This window comes from Natrix helvetica, assembly GCF_964273705.1.
Source record: "Natrix helvetica genome assembly, chromosome: 5".
NCBI classification, from domain to species: Eukaryota; Metazoa; Chordata; class Lepidosauria; order Squamata; family Natricidae; genus Natrix; species Natrix helvetica.
Window position 1 is genome coordinate 20,985,531 of NC_138551.1, and position 22,752 is coordinate 21,008,282.

General features: G+C 43.3%; 1 protein-coding gene across 1 annotated transcript in view; it reads right to left on the reverse strand.

Moving 5' to 3' along the window:
• The window catches only part of LOC309393404 (neuroserpin), a 163,953-nt gene that overhangs the window by 26,584 nt on the left and 114,617 nt on the right, over positions 1-22,752 (reverse strand). Inside the window, exons 4-5 of the mRNA XM_081955595.1 lie at positions 19,705-19,899; positions 14,613-14,817 (exon numbers count right to left, since the gene is read on the reverse strand). Coding sequence (XP_081811721.1) covers positions 14,613-14,817; positions 19,705-19,899 — 400 coding nt within the window. The remainder of the gene's footprint in view (positions 1-14,612; positions 14,818-19,704; positions 19,900-22,752) is intronic.

Below are 22,752 nucleotides of genomic sequence, written 5' to 3' on the forward strand. Positions count from 1 at the left end.
AAAAGAAATTGGACAACCATTTGTCTGATATTGTATTGGGTTTCCTGCCTGAGCATGGGGTTGAACTAGAAGATCTCCAAGGTCCCTTCCAACTCTGCTATTCCATTCCATTCCACTCCATATAAACAACTGTGTTGTGTCTCATCCCCTTCTTATAATAAGTTCAGTGAACTGGAGAAATGTCTGAGCTCTTCCAATCATTATTTCAATGTTCTCAACTCATAATATATTTTGCCTCTTTTTTGTCTTGACAACACAGTTTGCATATCTCCATTGAAGTCATCTTCCTTACTCTCTACATCAACTAACTAAAGGACCCGTGATAGGAAAGAATCAAGTGGGACAGAAAATTTCAAATTTCCCTTGGAACAAACTTCTTGGGACAAGAGACCTGGTTTTTAAGAATCAAAGGTGTGTATAGTGACAACACCATCCACAACAAGGCTGTCATTATGGTCTTTTCTTTGGTGTTCTGTGCATGTATGTTACATGATTTGAGCAAATACATTAAAAGCCTACATACTTATTTTGCTTGTTATCCCAACAAGCAACTTGGATAAAAAACCCTCATGCTGTCCAATTTTGGGAATGCAATAGTGAAGCAGACCTCTGTGAGCAACATAACAGGGAGTGGAAATTGCATCCTTGACCTACAACCATTTGCTTATTGTTAGATATTTGCATAAACTGCTGTAGTCTCCACTCAGGTCCGCCACTAGGGCGGGAACAAGGGGTTGTTCTGATTGGACGGGAGGTCTGCCAGATCCCTATAAAAGGGGAGCTGCACGACCCCATAGCAAGCTGGATCACTACTACCTCACTAATAAAGAGCTGATTGTCACTACCGTCTGGAGTCTGTTCTCTCGTTGCCCGAATCTAACACTTATTGACCATTTGAAGTTACAACGACACTGAAAAGTGTGACCTACAATCTGTTCTTGCATTTATGACCATTCCCACTGTCATCTGATCAAACTTTAGCTGCTTAGCAACTGGTATGTATTTACGCAGTTGCAGTGTCCTGCAATCACATGGTCACCATTTGTGACTTGCCCAGATAGCTTCTGACAATCAAATAAATGGAGGAAGCCAGATTCACTTAATGATTGCACTTTTCACGTAACTGCAGTGATTTGCTTAACAACGGAGGCAAAAAAATCTGGTAAAATCAGGTGCAACTTACTTAACAACTGCCTTGCTTAGCAATGGAAATTTGAATCCGAATTGTGGTTGCAAGTTGAGGCTACCCAGGGGTGGGATTCAGCCGGTTTGCACCGGTTTGAGAGAACTGGATGCTAATTTTGCATCTGGTTTGCTGAACCGGTTGTTGCAAAGACCGGCTGGTCCTGGCCATCCCGCCCCACCCCTCCTGCCTCGTTCATCATGCTAGGTAAGTACAGGACCTGCACGGAGGCTCTGGGAAGGTGAAAAATGGGCCTACTGGAAGTCTACGGGACCATTTCTGGCTTTTGGAGGGCCTCGAAACCCCGGGGGAGGCTGTTTCCATCGTCCCAGAGGCTCGGGGAAAGCCTCCAGAGCCTGGGGAGGATGAAAATTCCCCCCTTCTGCCCTGAGGAGGCAGAGTAGCTCACAGCCATGGGCACATCCACCCACCAACTGGGCAGAGAACTGGTTGCTAAAAATTTTCAATCCCATCCCTGGGACTACCTATACACACATTTTTCTAGTAGCCCACATTCTTGCACTACAGTTTGGCAACACTTCATCTCCAGAACTGAGTGGTGCCTCCTGAGAAATCAACCATTTTCTACTCACACTGAACAAAGTTCAGTTTTGTCCCATCTCATTTCCCCTTCTATTGCTTTGCAAGGCACAAGTGAAACTGTGAAACATGCTAAATTGCTATGACAGTAAAACAAAGCATTTTAGATTTCTATGACAGTTTACAATTTTGTTGTGTGCCCAGGAGAGAGATAATAACTTTTGGCACTGGCTGGCATGTCCTTGGAGCCTGCCAGTTACAGCATCGAGGAAAAGACAATATACAGGAGATTTATTTGATCCAAATAGAAATCCTTCTTATTGTCACCTCCAATTTTCTGGTTGAAAAGTTGATTCTGCCACTTAACTTGAGGGGAAAAAAATCTCCCAGGAATGTGTCAGTGAACTTTGTCAGAATTTTTTTTAAAAAAGAAAATACTACACAATAGCGACCTTACAGATCAGTAGCTACAATAATATTCTGATGCAAATATTCTGAACAAAGTGAGCAAATTTTCTATTACTAGAGGTCTGCCTCTAAACCAGAGTCTCTGGTTCTGTAGTATGAAGACGTGTAAAAGCCCCTATTTTAAACCCAGGCCATTTGAGTAGCCAGGAGGTGAGACATATTACAATTTTTTGGAGAAGCAAAGAGCTGTAACCAGTGGCGTGGCAGGGTTCCAAATAGCATCCTCAATCCAAAAGGCTAGGGATTCCTCAAAGTTCCAATTTATTAGAAGAGCCATGTTGGCACATCTGGGAAAACCCGAGTCTGAAAGCTTCCAGGTTTTCCCCACCCAGTTGAAAGTTCAAGACCCTGCCCCAACACCCACAAGTCCATCACATGGTCCAATAAATCATTGCCACAAAGGAAGATTCCTCCCATCTACATCCGTCCAGGTGCACGGACAGGATGACCTTGATTTTCTGAGAAGGAATGTTACTTTGGCTACATATCTTCCATGCTCCATACAATCCTCCCTCCCAGTTTCTCACAGTTTGAATATGTGGCAGGCTTGTGACCCTATGCAAAGATGGCTTCTATCTTTGGAATGTATGGATGTAGTTATTTCACACACGTAAGTGGCCCCAGAATTGTTTGCCTAACTCGTCTTTTACTTAAAACCATATCTTTAACGATCATTTGACATTACAGTGACCCTGAAGCAAGGGACTTGTGATTGGTCCTCACACAACAGTCATAGCATTCCCACAGTCACGTGATCAAAATTTGGCTGCCTGGCAACCGGCATGTATCTAAGACAGTTTCAGCATCCTGGGGTCCAGTGACGTGCGGTGAGGTTTATGACTGGTGAGGCACTGACACAGTGCTGGGTTTCAAATATTTTTAGACTTGTGGACTTCAACTCCCAGAATTCCACAGCCAGGCATGCTCAGTTCCAATTTAAAGCGACAGCATTTGTTTTTCTCCTTTGCTCCTTTTTTCTTTTTCTTCTCCTTCCCCTCCTTCCTCCCTCTCTCCCTTCCTCCCCCTCTCTCAAACACACACACACACACACACACACACATACACACAAGTTGGATTGGACTATCTCTCCTACCCCTTCCCTCTCTCACTCACTCTCAAACAAACCCCCCCACACACAAAAGTTGGATTGGATATCTTTTCCAGTGGCTTGAAAGCAGCTCCTCTGCCATCCCCCCCCCCATTCCCCTGCTTCCTTTCCCAAACACCTCCACCATTGCAAATGCAGCCTGCTGTCTGGGTGGGAAATGCCTGGAACACAATAAAGCCCACCCAGTCACCTCCTGCTGGCAGGCTGGGGTGAGAGGAGGGGCAGAGAAGCCAGAGGGGAGCCGAGCCGAGCCTTCCAAAAGAAAGAGGCTGGGGGGAAGTGTGTGTACTACAGCATGGCTCTTTGCCTGGCTTCCTGCCTCCTCCTGTGGTCTCCTCAGTGCTCGCTTGTGCTCTCCCTCCCCAAGTGTAGTTTGATTGCAGGTGGAGCCACGTTGCCTTTTCAAACTTGTAATCAGTGAAGCTGGGCTAGATTTTTATATAGTTTTATCCAGCTGTGTGTGTGAGAGAGAGAAATGAATGGGGGCCTGGGGAGGAAGTCAGTACACTTGGAGAGGGAGAGCACCAGTGAGGTTAAGCAGAGTCATCCACAGTGAGGCAGCAACTAGCTCAGCTTTTTCCTTTTACTTTTTTTTTCATGATGAGAGTGGTGAGGCTGTGCCTCACCTGCCTCACCTGACTGCACGTCACTGCTGGGGTCATATAACCTATCCAGCCAGCTTCCAACAAGTGAAATCCATGGGGAAAGCTAGATTCGCTTACTACCTGCTTACACTTATGGCAAAAAAAAAAAAAAAAAAAAGACAAGGCTCCTTTAATAACTGCTTGCTTAGCGAATGAAATTCTGTTCCCAATTGTTGTAAGTCAAAGAAAATACAAGGATGATCTGTATTTTCCTAGAATGGGTGTGGGGGTGTTGTTTTTTCTTTAACCAGTTAAAGAAAAAAACTAGTTTTTTACTTAAAAAGAACTAAAGATAGTTAATTAAACTAACTAGCTGGGGGGGCTAGCTTGAAGTTTTGTGGTTAAGGCAAAGGTTCCCCTCGCACATATGTGCTAGTCGTTCTGGACTCTAGGGGGCGGTGCTCATCTCCGTTTCAAAGCCGAAGAGCCAGTGCTGTCTGAAGACATCTCCATGGTCATGTGGCCAGCATGACTAAACACTGAAGGCACATGGAATGCTATTACCTTCCCACCAAAGGTGGTCCCTATTTTTCTACTTGCATTTTTACATACTTTTGAACTGCTAGGTTGGCAGAAGCTGGGACAAGTAACAGGAGCTCACTCCATTATGCAATGCTAGGGATTCGAACCGCTGAACTGCTGACCTTTCTGATCAACAAGCTCAATGTCTTAGCCACTGAGCCACCGCGTCCCTCCTTGTGTGGGGGCGGTGTAGAGGTGGTTTTATTTTCTTTTTAACTTTCGTTTAGTTAAAATAACCTAAAGATAGTTAATTAAACTAACTAGCTGGGAGGCTACCATGAAGTTTTGGGGTTACTTGCCTCAAAATCACAGGAAAATCTAACGAGGATTGGCAGCTATTCTGGATGGAAAAGATCCCATCGCCTAAAAAGTAGAACATGGAGTCTTCATATAGTTGTTGTTTCATCTCAACCTCAGTGACTGCCCTCACTGGGGAATTGGTTCTTTTCATATGTGCTTTGCCTCATTCAAGGATTTGCCTATCGGTCAGAGTAGACTGCAATGCTACAACTGGCTTTTATGCCCAGATAATTCATTTTCCCTACCAGACTTTGTTAAAGCCTTCGATAAATATTAATGAGCGAAGCAGAGCCGAGAACCGATAAACTTGATGCTATTTCTCACCAGTGTTACTTTCATAATAGGGACAAAAGAGGCAGCTAATGTAATAAGCTTGGAGAGCAGTCCTCCAATATGGTCACTTCCTTATTAAATTCCAGAGATTAATTACAGGCCTGTAAGCTTGAATTTCTCTGGGGACTGCAAAGCAGATCTGCTGAATATTATCAATGGTTTGCATAAAATACTTTGTAAATATTTTAAGCTCTCTCTGTGTATATTGTTAAAAAGTGTGTGTGTGTACTGTAAGTTTGAGGGAGACAAATTAGGGAAATTTTATTTGTGGCTTGCAGGTCCAACAGTAGGAAAAATATTTAAAACTTTCATTCCCCTGAAAAACGCCATTCAATTATAGAATAAGTGTTTTTAAAACTTCTACATTTGTAAAAGGGCCTGGAATGGCTAAGCCAAACTGAGTTAATCACAACATTTCCAATTTTCTGTCTACATTATCAGTGTCCAACCAAAACTGCAGTTTGCTTGTCTTAATAGCAAAGTGAGAAAACAGTAAAAGAATGCAGAATTGTTAAATTATACTTGGTTTTGTTCTTGAATAATTATTCCTGAGCCAAAGCAATCAACATTTTAAATCTATTTTGGCATAGCAAGGAAACAGACCATGAAACTAATTTGCAAAAATGTCTTCCTTCTAAACACAGTTTTAGCAGAAGAATAGAAAAAGCATGCCAACTAATAACAGTAACCAAATTTCTCTGTGAACCCTTTCCCTCTACTGCTGTCTTGGCATCTTACAAAAAGAGTCATGTGGTTGTTTCCTTGTTAGTGGTAACAAGAGCTGCTAATCTTTCCCTCAAGCAAATCCTTAAAAGCTGTTGCGTTTTCTAGGTATTTCAAACACAGTTTTATCCTCCTACCTACCTCACTGAAATGCAGGCAACAATTAGGTTATTCCTTTTTAGGACAAGCAATATTATGCAAATAAATGAATTTGCATAATGGAGAAAAGAAGTGAGTAGTAGTAGTAGTAGTAGTAGTAGTAGTAATAATAATAATAATAACAACAACAACAACAATAAACTCAAAGACATGAAGCAAGAGAAAAAGACATTTACATCTAGTTTGCATCAATACTTGCTACTCTCCTGTCCAATATTTTTTCTATTCTTCCAGATTATGCTCATTTCTGTTCATACACTGATTTATGCACCGTTTTTTGTTCTTAAAGCGCTCAGTTTTTTCCCAGGATTTCATTGCAGTAACTGCATCCAATAATTTAATTTATAGGCAGGTAGTCCTTGATATGCAACCATTTGTTTAATGACCATTCAAAGTTGCAATGGCACTGAAAAAGGTTACTTGTGACTATTTTTCACACTTCACAACTGCTGCAGCACAGCCTTGGCAACTGGTATGTATTTATGATGGTTGCAGATGAGGAGTGGGAATTGGGGCCAGCATGTGGGAATCTGAAAGTTCCCTGGGGGAAAAGGGAATGGAACCGTTGGAGATAGAGACAGAGGTGGAGCCTGGGTGGTCCATTAGGCTAACTAAGCCCCACTCTAGCTCTGGAGATAAAAGGCAGGGGGCGGAGATGAATAGGTGCGGCAGATAACTATTTGTCTCCCTGTTGGTTAGCCACAGATAGTAAGAACTTCTAAATCCTGTCTGGAACGATATAGGAATTCTTTCTTGGAATCTGTGGCGCTGAGAGTCGGGCACCGTGTGTGTGTGTGTGTGTGTGTGTGTGTGTGTCTGCTGCTGGAAAAAAAGCGGGCGCACCTTCCAGGACTTTCGTTATGAGTGGTGGGAGTGAGAGAAACACCTGGTGTGTTGGAGCCATTTCAGGGGAAAGGGATCGAGCTTCACTTTCCACAGGCACTTAGAGACTTTGTTAGTCTGCTGTGTGCATGTGTGCGTGTGTGTGTGTGTGTGAGAGAGAGAGAGACTCTTGGCCAGGGTTGCTAGCGCTCCTTATAAAGGGAACATTTACCGTACTTTTCAGAGTATAAGACGCACCAAGGTTTTGAAGAAGCAATTTTTTTAAAAAAAGGTTTTGCACTCTGCAAACCACCCAAAAAGGCCCGCTTTTCGTGAAAACAGGTCCATTCCCCCCCAAAAAGGCATGAATAGCCTTTAGGGGGCTTGCAGAGTGCTCCTGGGGGTGCCCCCCCCCAAACGAGCAGAAAATGGCCCATTTTTCGTGAAAACCGCCCCATTTTTTCAAAACTATTGCATGCATAGCCTTTAGGAGGCTTATAGAATACTCCTGGGGGATGGGGGGCAAAATTGAGCAAAAAAAAAAAAAGTCCCGTTTTCCACTCATTTCTGCCTTCCCCAGCCCCCAGGAGCTCTCTGAAAGTTTCCTAGAGGCTATGCACGGGCATTTTGGTGAAGGGGGCAGGGCTTCGGGAAGCAAAAAATGCTGTATTTAGTGTATAAGACGCACCCAGATTTTCAGCCTCTTTTTTGAGGGAAAAAGGTGCTTCTTATACTCAGAAAAATACGGTAGTTAAAAAACTGTGTGCTTGATGTGTTTGGGAGTAACTTAACATCTGCAGTGATTCACTTAACACCTAAGTCAAGAAAGGTTAAAGAATTGGGCAAAATTCACTTAACAACCATTTTGCTTAGCAATGGAAATTTTGGGCTCAATTGTGGTTGTAAGTTGAGGACTATCTGTAATTTATTTTATATAATTTATAATTTACTTTGGGACCCGTTTGCTCTTCCTTCATAGATTTGTTTTGCAATTCAATCTTTTTTTAAAAAATTAAAAATCATTTGTTTAAATGATTTATATCATCACCCATCTCACCGCAGTGACTTTATGTGACTAAACTACTTCAGTATAGTTGTTTTTGTATTGGTCACTCATTGGTGTATTCAATCCATAATCACTAATTATTTAGTCATGCTTCGTTTATTCATTTTTATTAGGATTTTACTCATCTTAAAATATCTCATCCATTTCTCCATATTTAGTAAGCATTTTTCTACTGAGGGACACAAATTCCACATTCTGTATTTGCTTTATTTTTTTCACCATTTATGCTTAACTTGCAATTGTTTATTCCATTTATCCTGTTGTCTTAGTTTATGATACATTAATTTAGTTTATAATACAATACAATACAATAGCAGAGTTGGAAGGGACCTTGGAGGCCTTCTAGTCCAACCCCCTGCCTAGGCAGGAAGCCCTATACTGTTTCAGACAAATGGATTTCCAACATCATCTTAAAGGCTTCCAGTGTTGGGGCATTCACAACTTCTGGAGGCAAGCTGTTCCACTGATTAATTGTTCTAACTGTCAGGAAGTTTCTCCTCAGTTCTAAGTTGCTTCTCTCCTTGATTAGTTTCCACCCATTGCTTCTTGTTCTACCCTCAGGTGCTTTGGAGAATAGTTTGACTCCCTCTTCTTTGGGGCAGCCCCTGAGATATTGGAACACTGCTATCATGTCGCCCCTAGTCCTTCTTTTCAGTAAACTAGACATACATTATGATACGTTAATTTTGAAATCTATTTTCCTGCTTACTATGTGTTTAATTAACTTTTACTTTTCCCAAGATGAGACAAAGTCCTAAAATCCTATAAATGTGGGATTTTCTTAACAGTTCATCTTTGTGGCTGGCACGAGAAATGGGTAAGGGAGAAATGAAATATTAAATAAAACGAAGAGAAGATGGGTAAAAACTACTCCCCCCAAAAAACTGTTTTCTGTGGTGCTAACTATAGCCAAGCAATCTGATTTGAGGCTTTCAGAGGTAAAACTAGATTATATTTCTGAATTAAATGGATTACTGAAACAATTCCAAAAGATCATCATTTATGCCCCAGTAGCAACCGCTATGGAAAGCATGGCATAAGGGCATAGCACAGTGCTGACAAATGTTTGTAGGAGTTCAAAAATATTTAGAGAATAAACCCAAGGGAAACTATTAATGGAAAATAGTCTAATAAAAATGCTCACTGTTCCCATCTTCCTAGGTAGGTTATAGAAAAATACCAATAAAGAGGGAATATAATGAAGCACGCTAAATAAAAGGAACATATTGTAAGGTTTGCGTGCTATTGTACAAATTGTAGAGTCAGGTAAGTAGAAAATATTTCTCAGCTTTCCAAATATATTTGAATCCCACAGAAGAATTTCAAATATATTCGAATCTCTCAGAAGAATGACAGTGGAGGAAAAGAGGGCTATTTGTCATGCAATAGTACCGTGATGGTGACCCTAAGGGACACGTGCCACACAGAGCCATCTCTGCGGGCAAGGGAGCCATCACCCCAGCTCAGCTCCACAGGGCACACGCACACCGCCTCCCACCAGCCAGCTGGTTTTCAGGTTTCTGCCATGCATGGGTGGAGGGTAGGGCACATGTGGGAAATGTGCAGGGAGGTGAGGGGACGGGGCTCATGTGCGTGGGTCACATGTGAATGCGGGTGCATGTGGGGGGTCATATGTGCATGCACAGGGGTGGGGCACGGGGGGTGGGTGGGTGGGTGTCGCACGCACATTGTATTATGGGTGTGCACCAGTGGTGGGTTACGACCAGTACGCTCTGATACGGCTGTACTGGTGCCTGCTGGGAGCACCAGATACTGTTGCGGTACGGTTCTCCGGAGGGCCCAGCCGCCTGCCCACGTTCCCTACCAGTATTTGAAGTTTTCAGGGCTTCTGCGCACAGAGTTTACGGCGCCTGCATGATGCTCCGAGCAGCTGGAGTGTTGTGGAACATCATGGGCAGTAAGTACACATGTGTACACGTGCGCTGCGCAAATTCATTTAGTGGACACCCGGCCCCGTTGCATCGTACCGGTTGCAATGAGATCTGGAACCCACCACTGGTGTGCATGTACGTGCTTCCCGCATGCGATGATAAAAAGGTTACCCATCACTGCAATAGGACAAAACTTACTTGCTCCTACCCCAAATAATGAATACTAAAAAAAAATATCATCATTTGGAAATCTTGTCATTCTCCTTTAATGCAATGATAATTTAAAAAATCCCAGGTCAGATTGGTTCAGCTAAGGCTCTGCACCATTTTGGATTAGAAGGGAGAAATCAGATTTGAAGTGCGGGGGCAAAAGGTAGATGTGAGCCTAGGAAAAAAGCAGCAGCTGCTTTAAGAGACTTCCACAGTTGGAGCTACATCTGGGCCTAAGCATGCTCTAAATCAGATTACTTTCTTTGAATCTAAAGGGTTTGTAGCCCAGAAAAACAGAATAAAGACATACCTGTCGGCAACCAACTGAAACAACTATCAGGTGAATGTTCATAAAAATATCCTTGCCTCTACATAAACAGAGGGATAGAATCAAGATCACGTGAAGTGTTAATACCACTTTATAATGCCTTGGAATACTGCATTCAGTTTTGGTCACCACGATGTAGAAAAGATGTGGAGACTCTAGAAAGAGTGCAGAGAAGAGCAACAAAGATGATTAGGGGACTGGAGTCTAAAACATATGAAGAACGGTTGCAGGAACTGGGAATGTCTAGTTTAATGAAAAGAAGGACTAGGGGAGACATGATAGCAGTGTTCCAATATCTCAGGGGTTGCCACAAAGAAGAGGGAGTCAAACTATTCTCCAAGGCACCTGAGGGTAGAACAAGAAGCAATGGGTGTTAACTAATCAAGGAGAGAAGCAACTTAGAACTGAGGATAAATTTCCTGACAGTTAGAACAATTAATCAGTGGAACAGAAATTGCCTCCAGAAGTTGTGAATGCCCCAACACTGGAAGTCTTTAAGAAGATGTTGGATAGCCATTTGTCTGAAACGGTATAGGGTTTCCTGCCTAGGCAGGGGGTTGGACTAGAAGACCTCCAAGGTCCCTTCCAACTCTGCTATTGTATTTGTATTTGTACAAATTATCTTAAGCACCATTAACTCAATCATACTTTGTAACCATGGAGTATAAAACACGAGGGTGTTTATTTTGAAGAGATAGGCATTGTTTCAAAAACTTGATAAATTAGAAGCAAGAAGGCATTCTAATTTGAATTTAAATGAAACATGTTAGCATTCAATAACCTTCAAAATGCAATGCTTTTTCAAGCAAGGTTTCATTAGAATAGCTCATAATGAAGAAAATTAAACTCATCTGATATCATACTTGGTGTATTCCAAAGATAGTGGAATATACATACAAACAATAGTAGAATATGTTAGTGGAACGGCGTGCCTTCAGACGTTGTAGGTTGTTAAGAAAAGATTAGACAACCATTTGTCTGAAATGGTTTAGGGTCTCCTGCTTGAGCAGGGGGTTGAATTAGAAGACCTTGAAGGTCCTTTCCAACTATGGTATTCTCTTGTAGGACCTATTTCTCATTTGAAGCATGAAGGTTTCCCCAAATTGGCATTAAGTCTTAAATGAAACGAAGCAATTTAGCAGGTATACAGAAAAATAAAATTGGTGTAGGACACCACTTACTCCTTTACGCATTGTCAATAATTTAAAAAAGCATAGGCAGTCATCAGATCTCTCTACCATGTATCCCCGAAAATAAGACAGGGTCTTATTTTCTTTTTATCCTGGAAATAAGCGCTTGGCCTTATTTTCGGGGAGGTCTTATTATTTTTGAGGTGGAAGAGACGGCGAGCATAGTCACCTCATGGCTGCTGCTGTGTTGCAATATTTTCAAGGAGGGCTTATTTTCAGGGGAGGGCTTTAGCACATGCACTCAAAAGCCTGATTGGGCTTATTATCCGGGGAGGTCTTATTTTCAGGGAAACAGGGGAGCAGAGTGTTTCCTACCCTTAATGCAGAAGTGTCAAACTCACGTCGTCACAGCAGCATCACATCACATATCGGGACTTTTTTCTTCTTCACCAAACCGGGCATGGGAGTGGCCAGTGTGTGACACTTCCTGCCCCTGGGCTGTGAGTCAGACAGCCCCGCCCTAGAGCAAAGCTCCTTCTTTTCTTTACATGACCTTCAAAATGCCTTTAAAGAACCAAGGAACCATTCAGCCTGATGTACGGTAGGGATGTGAGTCTTAAATTGATCCATCCCACCAACCACATTTAAACCAACGGAAGTCTTATCCTGTCTTTGGATCGTTCTTGTTGAATTGTTTAGGGCTTCCCCAACCATGCACTTTTGAAAACAGATTATGTTGGGCTGTTCTGCTAAGCCTCTTATTTTTTAACTTTATTGTTTCCACCCTATCAAATCAAAGGATGTGGAGAGAGAACTCGAAAGCTTCCACTGAGCAGTATTGCAGATCTCTGTCAGATTCCATCTCAGCTATGGAAAACAGTTGGGGAACTCAGAGGAGGAGATGGGGGGAAAATTAATCAATCTTTAAGTAAAGAATGCCTTCCATTCTGTGAAACACATTTCATTAATGTATTTCTTGTCCAGTGAGTATTACATGCAAACTGTTAAGTTTCTTTACTCGTGCGTTCATTATTTTTATTAGCTCCTTCAAGTACTTTTTAGTAAAAAAGAACGATATAAACATTTCTTAAATCAAATAAATATCACCCAAATGTTTCTCACACTCACTCCAATTTTCTCATATATACTCACATCTGCTCTCCACTGAATAACATTTCCATTTTACACATGAGCAACTGGGTTAAATAATAATAATAATAATAAATATTTATTTCTTAGCCGCACCCTCTCCCGAAGGACTCGGGGCGGCGTACAATGAAACATATGAAATAAATATGTGGACAGAACAAACATATAACAGAGACATATACCGAGACATACACAAGGAGGAGGTCGGCTGATAAATAAAACAATTAAAATACAGTATTTAAAAACCCCTAGATAATTAAATATAATTAAAATACCCAGTAAAAACCCGTCAGGGGCGATATGGTTAGATCAAAGTTGAGCCAGGCCAGCTGCTTGGAAAAGGTGGGTCTTAAGCTTAATACGAAAGGAGCGGAGGTCAGAGGTATTCCTAATATCCGGAGGGAGGTCATTCCACAGGGCTGGGCCCGCCACAGAGAAGGCTCTACTCCTAGGCGCCGCCCCCCGACACTGTCTAGTGGACGGCACCTGGAGGAGGCCCTCTCTGTGCGAGCGGATTGGTTGCAGGGATGTATGGGGCAGAATACGATCCCGCAAGTAACTAGGTCCTGAGCCATGGAGCGCTTTAAAGATTATTATCAAAACCTTGAAACGCACCCGATAGACCACAGGAAGCCAGTGCAGCTCGTGCAGGAACGGTGTCACATGGGAGTACCTAGTACTCCCCATAATTACCCGCGCAGCTGCGTTCTGGACCAACTGTAGCCTCCGGGTGCATTTCAAGGGAAGCCCCATGTAGAGAGCGTTACAGTAGTCCAAGCGAGACGTCACCAGCGCATGAGTGACTGTGCGTAAGGCGTCCCGGTCCAGTAGGGGGCGCAATTGACGCACCAGGCGAACCTGGTGGAACGCCCCCCTTGCCACGGCTGTCACATGGTCATCCATGGACAGCCGGGCATCCAGGAGGACGCCCAAATTGCGCGCCCGCTCCACGGGGGCAAGTTGAACGCCCCCAATGGCCAATGATGGAATTAATTGGCTGAACCGGGGAGCTGGCACCCACAGCCACTCCGTCTTGGAGGGGTTGAGCTTGAGTCGGTTGTCATTCATCCAGATCCGTACGGCTTCCACACACCGGGACATCACTTCGATGGCCTCGTTGGGGTGGTTCAGGGTGGAAAAGTACAGCTGAGTATCATCAGCGTACAGATGGTATCCCACCCCGAAACCACAGATGATCTCACCCAGCGGCTTCATATATGTGTTGAAGAGGAGTGGCGAGAGGACCGACCCCTGTGGCACCCCACAAGTAAGGGGGCGTAGGGTCGACCTCTCTTCTCCTGCCAACACACGCTGCGTCCGGTCAGAAAGGTAGGAGCCGAACCACCGCAAAACGGTGCCCCGGACCCCCAACCCCTCCAGCCGGCGCAGCAGGATACCATGGTCGATGGTATCAAAAGCCGCCGAGAGGTCTAATAGGACCAGGATAGAGGAACAACCTCTGTCTCTGGCCCTCCAGAGATCATCCACCAACGCGACCAAGGCCGTCTCCGTGCTGTGACCGGGGCGGAAGCCGGACTGGCGCGGGTCTAGATAATCATTTTCCTCCAGATGTCGTGGAAACTGGTAGGCCACCACACTCTCTACAATCTATCTTATGAAGGCTGAAGAGCCACGATAATTCAGAACTGTAAATACTGACCACGCTGGAACATCAGAAGCTTATGTTCATTCCTTTTAATGGTAGAAAAAAAAATCATCGAACTTATACGTCTTGAAACAAGTTTAACAAAAGATTCTCTCACGCCCTTCTCCAGTTCATCTAATTCACTGAATCCATCACTGAATTCCAAGAAACGTAGGAAATCTTGTCCTCAGATACAATAAAAGCCATCACCTCGCTCAATTTGATTCTTACCAAATATCTACTACAGCCCTAGCTTTCAAAAGATTGTTCCCTTAATGGATCAAACATTTCTATCTCATTCTCTTTTTCTTTACTCTCTTTTACTCCCTCTCTACTAGCCTGAACTAACTGGTTCTCCTCTTTCTACCTTAAGAAGAAGTGGATTCCCACCTTGGCAGATACACCTCAACCTTTTGTTTCTTCACAGAGGTTGCCCATTCCTCGATCAGCTGGGCTTTCACCAAAGGCTCCAGGGTGGCTAGTGGTACCTCCTGCCTGGAGAGAACGATCATCATGCTGAACTCATCTCCCTCATAGGGTATTTCCAAGACTTGATAGATGCCTCCTGCTTCATTGGATCCATCACTGAATTCCCCTAAAACAACAACAACAACAACAACAACAACAACAACCCAAAAGAGTTAGTTGGACTTTTTCATCCCGATGGGGAATATGACTCCATTTGTTTTGCGGAAAATAAAAAAAGATAAATAGAACATTGTCATATTTTTAGTTAGTTTTGCTTTGGGGATGTACCTAATAGACCTGGGGTGTCAAACTCAAGACCCACAGGGTGCTTAGATCTGGCCCATGGGGCTGCCCTGGACAGCAAAGGAACAGCCCATGGTGCCTCTGCCAGCGAAAATGGAGCTCGGGGAGGGCTGCAGGAGGCTGTCACGGCCAAAAATGGGGCGCAGGGGGGTTGCACGTGGCCAACCTGAGCTCCAGTTTTGCTGGCAGAGGCACCATGGTCTATTCCTTTGCTGTCCAGGGCAGCCCCATGGGCCAGATCTAAGCACCCTACCAGCCAGATCCAGTGCCGTTATTGCTGAAAACAGAGCCTGTTTTTGCTGGCAGAGTCCTCGGCCACCACATGTGCCTCCGACACGAGTGACCTGAAATTGGCCATGCGCAACCTGGCCATGCCCACCCTAACCCATGAAGTCAAACACAACTCTGATGCGCCCTCAATGAAATAGAGTTTGACGCTACTGTAATAGACAGTTTGCCATCATAGATGTCATGGAATGCAGTAAGAAGGTGGATTCTTAGGAAGGAGAAGATGTATTACAAGTTGTAAACAGCTTGTAAACAGCTAGAGTAAGCAAGTTATCTATCTATGTTGCAAGACTCTCCACAGGCCGCTTGCCTTCTTCTGAGAACAATTAGATAAGGCTTCATGTACCTTAGAGGAGGTCAATCCTATGCTGCTTGTGTCTGTGCAATGATTCCCAGCATCTCCAGAGGAATAAGAAGCAACTCAGTCCAGATATTTTGTGTGGGAGAAAGAGGTTGAAGGAAGATAGCCCTCACTAACAGTTTACCAAGTGTATTGTAGATGCAGATAGTGCACTACTCCCTGGCAACATTTTGTCTATAGGTGTTAAACAATAAAGGTCTCAGTTTGGAAGTATTGTCCTATGTCATTCTTGGTTTCGAGCCTGATATCTCTTTAAACATGACAATTGGATCTAAACTGAATGCAAAATCATGAATGTGCATAGTGGTTTGAAGTTTCAAATGCACAGGAGAGAAAGCGGGGGGGGGGGGGTTGGCCAATTTTTGTTTCTCTATAAACTGAACTGTATAACTTTGGTGAGTTGATCCCCATATTCTAAACATTCAGACATTAATAAAATAACGCTTTTTGTAAACAATGGTTTGCTACGTGCCTTCAAATGGCTGTTTCAAATCATAACAAGTCAACCAGTTTATAACAAGTTTGACTTCAGATAATGAAGCGAAAGCTCCTATGATCGCTTAAAGCTCTGCTGGGTTGGCTGTCAAATTAAGGAGCGCGAAAGCTCCTATCACAGTTTAAAGTTCCTGGGATTAGCGGCGTGGAGCCAGGCTCATTCACGCTACCCTCGACCACAAAGGTGCTCAGTATGCCAAAATTGGACTTTAGCGGCTCGAGCCAAAGCTCTTACCACTGAAAGAAGCCCAGTGACTCGAATGGTGAGATCGGGAGTCGGCCAGTTGGAATAACTCACTGTATGGAGTGTAGGAATGTCCTGGTCGATGTAAAAGAATCCAGAAATCCTCTGTCAAAAATAGAGGAATTTTTGACATGTCTGTCCTAGCTGAGGGACTGAGTCAAAAGCTGGGGTGGGGGGGCATTAGGCGTGTCCTCACAGCTCTGACATACCCAGTACAATCAGGTAGCACACGAGGTCAACCCATCCTGGATCTCTCTCCATGGAGAAGCATCTCGTGTCTAAATCCAGCTAAAGTGTTTCCTTTTGTGCCTCAAAGCATTTGAATTTTTAAAATGATATATAGATGAAAAATAGAAGTCCATTTTTGGAACCAAACAGATTTGGCTGTCGCTAGTCCAGGATGAGAGATTGCTTAGAATTATTGCTGTACATTGGCTGGATTATAAACAGGCATCCAAAATAATATGAATAATCTGCAAGGTTGAATTGGAAAGGAGTCACTGGACAGTCAAGAGCCTCCTTATTACCAGCTATTAATTTAGGGTTTTATATATGGGATCCATATGGTATATCATCAAAAGTGAGTTTGGAGCTACCTTTCAACTGTCAAGCCCTTTGCAGCTGTGAAATATTCAACATCGTTTTAAGTTGTTTTTCCTCCTGTCTTGTAACAAGGAGTAATAGCCCAAAGCACTAGAATTTCAGAGGGAAAAAAGGGTATAACATGATTGATGCAAGAGGGTGCAGGAAATAGGGAATTCTTCTTCACCACAAGGATTTCAGCTCCAACAGACACTGAATGTCAGAGAGTTTACTTGCAGTAAGCAATATTTTTGTAGGGTTTTAAGTCTTCATAAACATGAAAAATTTGATGTTATTAGTACTCAACTGCTTCGAAACTCATCAATTTAGTACTTAATGCCTTTTTGATGCGAACATTTTGTGCTGGTACCCATCATTTGTTTCGTGCTCAAAGCAAAACTAGAATTTGTCAGTGTCCATTGCCTTATGACTCACTATATTATTCCTTATGGGAAAAATCTGTTTGGTGCTCATCGCATCTCCCGGAACCAATTAATGATGAGTACCAAGGTAGCATTGTTCTAGCTAGCCTATTATAAGTGAATAATTAAAATAGAAAGGTACTATTTGTCTTGTAGGAAAAGTGAGAATCAAGTTACAGGTGGTCCTCGTTTAATGACTGATTGCTTAGTGACTGTTAATAGTTATGATTACCCTTCCCAGAAATACTTACGATCTGATTTAGAAGTTTCAATGGCTGCACCCATCTTGTGTGGTCGTAATTTGGGTGATTGTCAACTGACCTGGATTTCCATCCATTTGCTGAGTCCTGTGGTTATGTGACTTTAATTTTGAGAATTTTAGGGTTGTTTTCAGCATTTGTTTCTGGTTTCTGGTAAAAATCACCCACTGGGGAAAATGACTAATGTCACTTAATGACTACAGTGTTCATTTAATAACCACTGCAAAAAGATTGTAAAATTGGACATGGTAACAGGATGTCCTGTTTAACAACCACTATGACAACCATAATTCTGGGCTCAATTTCAGTCATAAATTGAGAAAATCCCGTACTAGAATGAATGAATGAATGAATGAATGAATCTATCATCTATCTATCTATCTATCTATCTATCTATCATCTATCTATCTATCTATCTATCTATCTATCTATCTATCTATCTATCTATCTATCTATCTATCTATCTATCTACTCTATCTATCTATCTATCTATCTATCTATCTATCTATCTATCTATCTATCTATCATCTATCTATCTATCTATCTATCTATCTATCTATCTATCTATCTATCTATCTATCATCTATCTATCTATCTATCTATCTATCTATCTATCTATCTATCTATCTATCTATCTATCTATCATCTTCTACCTACCTACCTACCTACCTACCTACCTACCTACCTACCTATGTACCTAACCTACCTACCTTCTATTCCAGCGATGGCGAACCTTTTTTGGCTCGCGTGCCACAAGGGGGGGAGCGCTGGGGGGTCATGTGCGGGCGTGCCGCACCCATAATGCAATGCATGACCCCCCCAGTGTGCATGCGCGCACAATGCGCGACCCCCCATTTTTACATGCTTTTTTCGCCCTCCCCAGGCTCCAGAGGCTTTATAGGAGCCTGGGGAGGGCGGAAAGAGCCTCCCCCGCCCCCCCGGAGGCCCTCCGGAGGCTTCAGGGACCGTCCAGAGGCTTCCCTGAAGCCTTCGGAATGCTTAAAACAACCCTCTGAGCAAACTGGAAGTGACTTCCGGTTTGCTCGGAGGGTGGTTTTAAGCGCTCCAAAGGCATCAGGGAAGCCTCTGGACGGTCCCTGAAGCCCACGGAACGCTTAAAACCACCCTCCGAGCAAACGGAAAGTCACTTCTGGTTTGCTCGGAGGGTGGTTTTAAGCGTTCCGAAGGCTTCAGGGAAGCCTCCGGATGGTCCCTGAAGCCCCCGGAGGCCTCCGGGGGGGCGGGGAGGCTCCTTTCGCCCTCCCCAGGCTCCTATAAAGCCTCTGGAGCCTGGGGAGGGCGAAAAATGGCTTTTAAAAAGGTGAACTCAGCTGGCCAGCACGCGCATTTGCGCTGGCCAGCTAACAGGGCAGCGCCTCGCGTGCCATGACAAATGGCTCCGCGTGCCACCTGTGGCACGCGTGCCATAGGTTCACCATCACTGTTCTATTCTATTCTATTCTATTCTATTCTCTATAAAAAACGGCTGTGTATGTGCATGTTCCAGCATACTGGAACATGGAATGCCTCGAGCAATTTCAACCAAACTTGGTATACAGATGACTTACCCTCTGGAAACAAATGTTGTGGGAGTAAGACACCCCTAACAGCACTCGAGGTGTGTGTGCTGTGTTAAGATACAGCCTGTTTTGCCTTAAAATGGCTTCTACTGTACTGCCATAAGATGGCTTCTATTGTACAGCGCAGTGGAGTTGCCATGGTAACAGCTTAACAGTACTCCATCAGGGGGCTCCCTCTGGTAAGGGGGAAAATCCAACACTAGAAATTACATTTTGTCCGGACATTTTCCCCCTATAAATAAAAACTGGGCAATGTCGAGTTACTGGCTAGTCCATAGATAAAAAAAATATTAGAGTCAGCAATTACTGAACTTCATGGAAATTTCTTTGGGGCATGATAATGAATACTTAAGAGATACTGTTGACAGACTGTTATTTGGCATCAGGGCTGAAGAAACAAAAGATGCTGTATAAAATTTATAAAGAAAGATCTTGTTTGCAATAAGGCTAGAAAGAAAATGAGCATTTTTGTTCCTTACCATAATAAAATTCTCCTTGCTGATACATCATGGGAATTTGTACTTCACTTTCATCATCCTTCGTAAAGGAGAAGGTTCTTGTGTTCTCTGGTCTGAACTGAGACTTCCAATTTCCCTTAAAGTAGATTCCATTGACAATAGCCAAGCGAGTGAGAGCACTGAAATCTCTAGCCGAGACAAAATCTTTGATCATGTCTGTCAGATAAAAAGGGAGAAGAAGCACATCAATCAGCAGATCCAAATGAGCACTAGAATAAAAAGTTAACCAACTTGTTCAATGAAACTAAACCAAACCAACAAGCAAATATCCCAAAGGTGCTTTTTCAGGAGGCAACTGGACTTTCTTCTTTTTTCCTTTTTGAAGACATTTCACTTCTCATCCAAGAAGCTTCTTCAGCACTGACAGGATAGTGGGGAATGGAAGGATTAATATTCCCTGCAGGCAGTTGGTCATTTCCATCCTTTTAGAGCAGGGGTGTCAAACATAAGGTCCGGGGGCTGAATCTGGCCCGTATGGCCACCCTGGACGGACTGGCCTGCAGTGCCTCTGCCAGCGAAAACGGAGCTTGGGAGAGCTGTATGCGACCCTCCCGAACTCCGTTTTCAATGGCAGAAGATTGAAGAAGGATGCCACAGTCAAAAACACAACTCGGGAACCCATTTTTGCTGGCAGAGTGCTCTGGCCACCACAGGCGTCTCCGACGCGAGTGATGTCGAGCTGGCCATGCCTCCACCTGCCCTCCGAAACACAACCCTGATGTGATCCTCAATGAAATGGAATTTGACACTCCTGTTTTAGAGGGTTGTTGAACCACTTGGAGGTTTATCTCTGTCCTCAGGGTCACCAGAGTAGTGCTCCTGGTTCCTGTAGTCTGCAATTTTCACCTGGAAATCCATTCCTTCTCCCATCCCATTCCAAGGGAATTCATCCCAAATTGCGTAGTTAAAAGTCTGTAGAGATTCTCAGTCATCCAGGTCATGGTTGCCCCAAAGGTGCAACCATGATCTTGATGACTGAGAATCTCTACCGACTTTTAAGCATGCAAATAATTAAAATAATTTCTAGATTTAAAAAAAAAATATGGCCATTTTAAACTACTATTTGGGCAAGGAAGTCAACAGGTTTTGCATACAGGTAACCTACACCATTTAATTCTAAATTTCTATCACACTTTTCCTCCAGAGCTCAAATGACATGCATCCATATTCCAGTTTTAATCATTCAGCCATATCTTTGTGAAGTTGGTTGAGCGGGGGTAGTGACTGGCCATTACCAACCCTTCCTTCCTTATAGCTTATAATTTGCAAGCCAACATCCTTCCTTCCTTCCCTTCCTTCCTTCTCCCTCCCTCCCTCCCCTATCTACCGACCTACCTACCTACCAGAGGTGGTATGCTGCCAGTTCACATTGGTTCAGGCGAACCGGTAGTGGTGGCGGCATGAGGCTCCGCCCACCCACCCTTATCACGGACCTTCTGTGCGTGCTCCCACTACCAAACTGGTCGTGAAGATTATAGAATACCACTACTGCTACCTAGCTACCTAAATATAGATAGGAACTTGTTTATTCTTGACTGACTACTCAGTACCCATATGGATTCAATAATGATTGAGTTACTCAATCAATCACTACAGTACACTGGCTTTCTGTCCCAAAAGACTGACATGAAAGTTGTACTAACTTAATCAACTAAATCTAATTGCAGCTCTGGAGAAGCAAAGTGTCAGTGAATACAAAGTGGATTAACTGCTAGGCTAACTGAAAGATGGAACATGGGACGGACTTTGTAACCTTCCTGTATTCCCTTTCCAATGATCAACCATGAACCCAGAAGGAATCAGGTGACACAAGAGAATTTTAAAGGCTCTTGCTGGCCTTAACAAACGAATGCCAATGGCGTAGCTTCTCATTCTGAGCATTGCTTATAGGAGAAAAGGTTTGTTTAGAAATTCAGTGGAGGAAGCTGTCAAGAGCCTTTGAGATCTGCCTTTGGAGCTTTGTAAATCAGTCCAGAACTTGATTGTTAGCTTGTTTGGTCACATATATTTTTTTGCACTTCATCTCCATCAAGCTGTGACAGTAGACTGTATCTTGAAGTCCCTTTCACTCTTAAGACACAGTTGTATTGAGTTTTTCCTCATGTGAAGTTGCTGTTCAGTGGGGGAAGATTAACGAATGCAGTGTGCAGGATAACAAGAGGCAGTTCTATATTTGAAAGAGAAAGAGATGGCTTTTGAAAGTCATGTGGTTTTTTTCTCTCTAGGGTCTCTTCACAACAACAAGAAAAGCTGAGTATGGAGTTACTTTCCAGTTATTCCTTCCAATTCTCATGAGCACATCTGTAGTTGTACCGGAGCACAGATTTAAGAATTGTAATGTTATTTACAACTCCATAGGTAGGGTTCGCAAAAAGATAGGGGTTTTTTTGTAATTTTTTTTTGCTTTCTAGTAGTTGTCAGGATTTTTGCACATCGAATCTGCCAGCTCTCCTATACCTGAACAGTGAAATATTGGAAACTCCTGAATTTCCTGATCGCAGGTTCCCTGTCCAGCTTTGTATCAAAGGAGATGAAGTATGGGGGTTCAAAAGCTTCAAATCCACTCCCACCACTAAGAGAAATTTCCTATATTGTCAGCCTATAACTGCAGGAAAAGAACAAGCACCTGCATATGAAAACCTCATTCCAATAGAGGAGAATATCTGTAGCTGAGTTGAAATATAGAATCTAGCACTGATGATGTTACCTAGTTTAGGTAATGAAACGTCTGCAAAAGAACAATGAATGCGCCATGGTTAGGTTAATCTATGAGTGGTTAGAGTGCAGTACTGCAGGCTACTTCTGCTGCCTGCCGGCTGCCTGCAATTTGGCAGTTCAAATCCCACCAGGCTCAAGGTTGACTCAGCCTTCCATCCTTCTGAGGTGGCTAAAATGAGGACCCAGATTGTTGGGGGCAATAGGCTGACTCTGTAAACCGCTTAGAGAGGGCTGTAAAGCACTGTGAAGCGGTATATAAGTCTAAGTGCTATTGTTATTGCTATGGGTTGG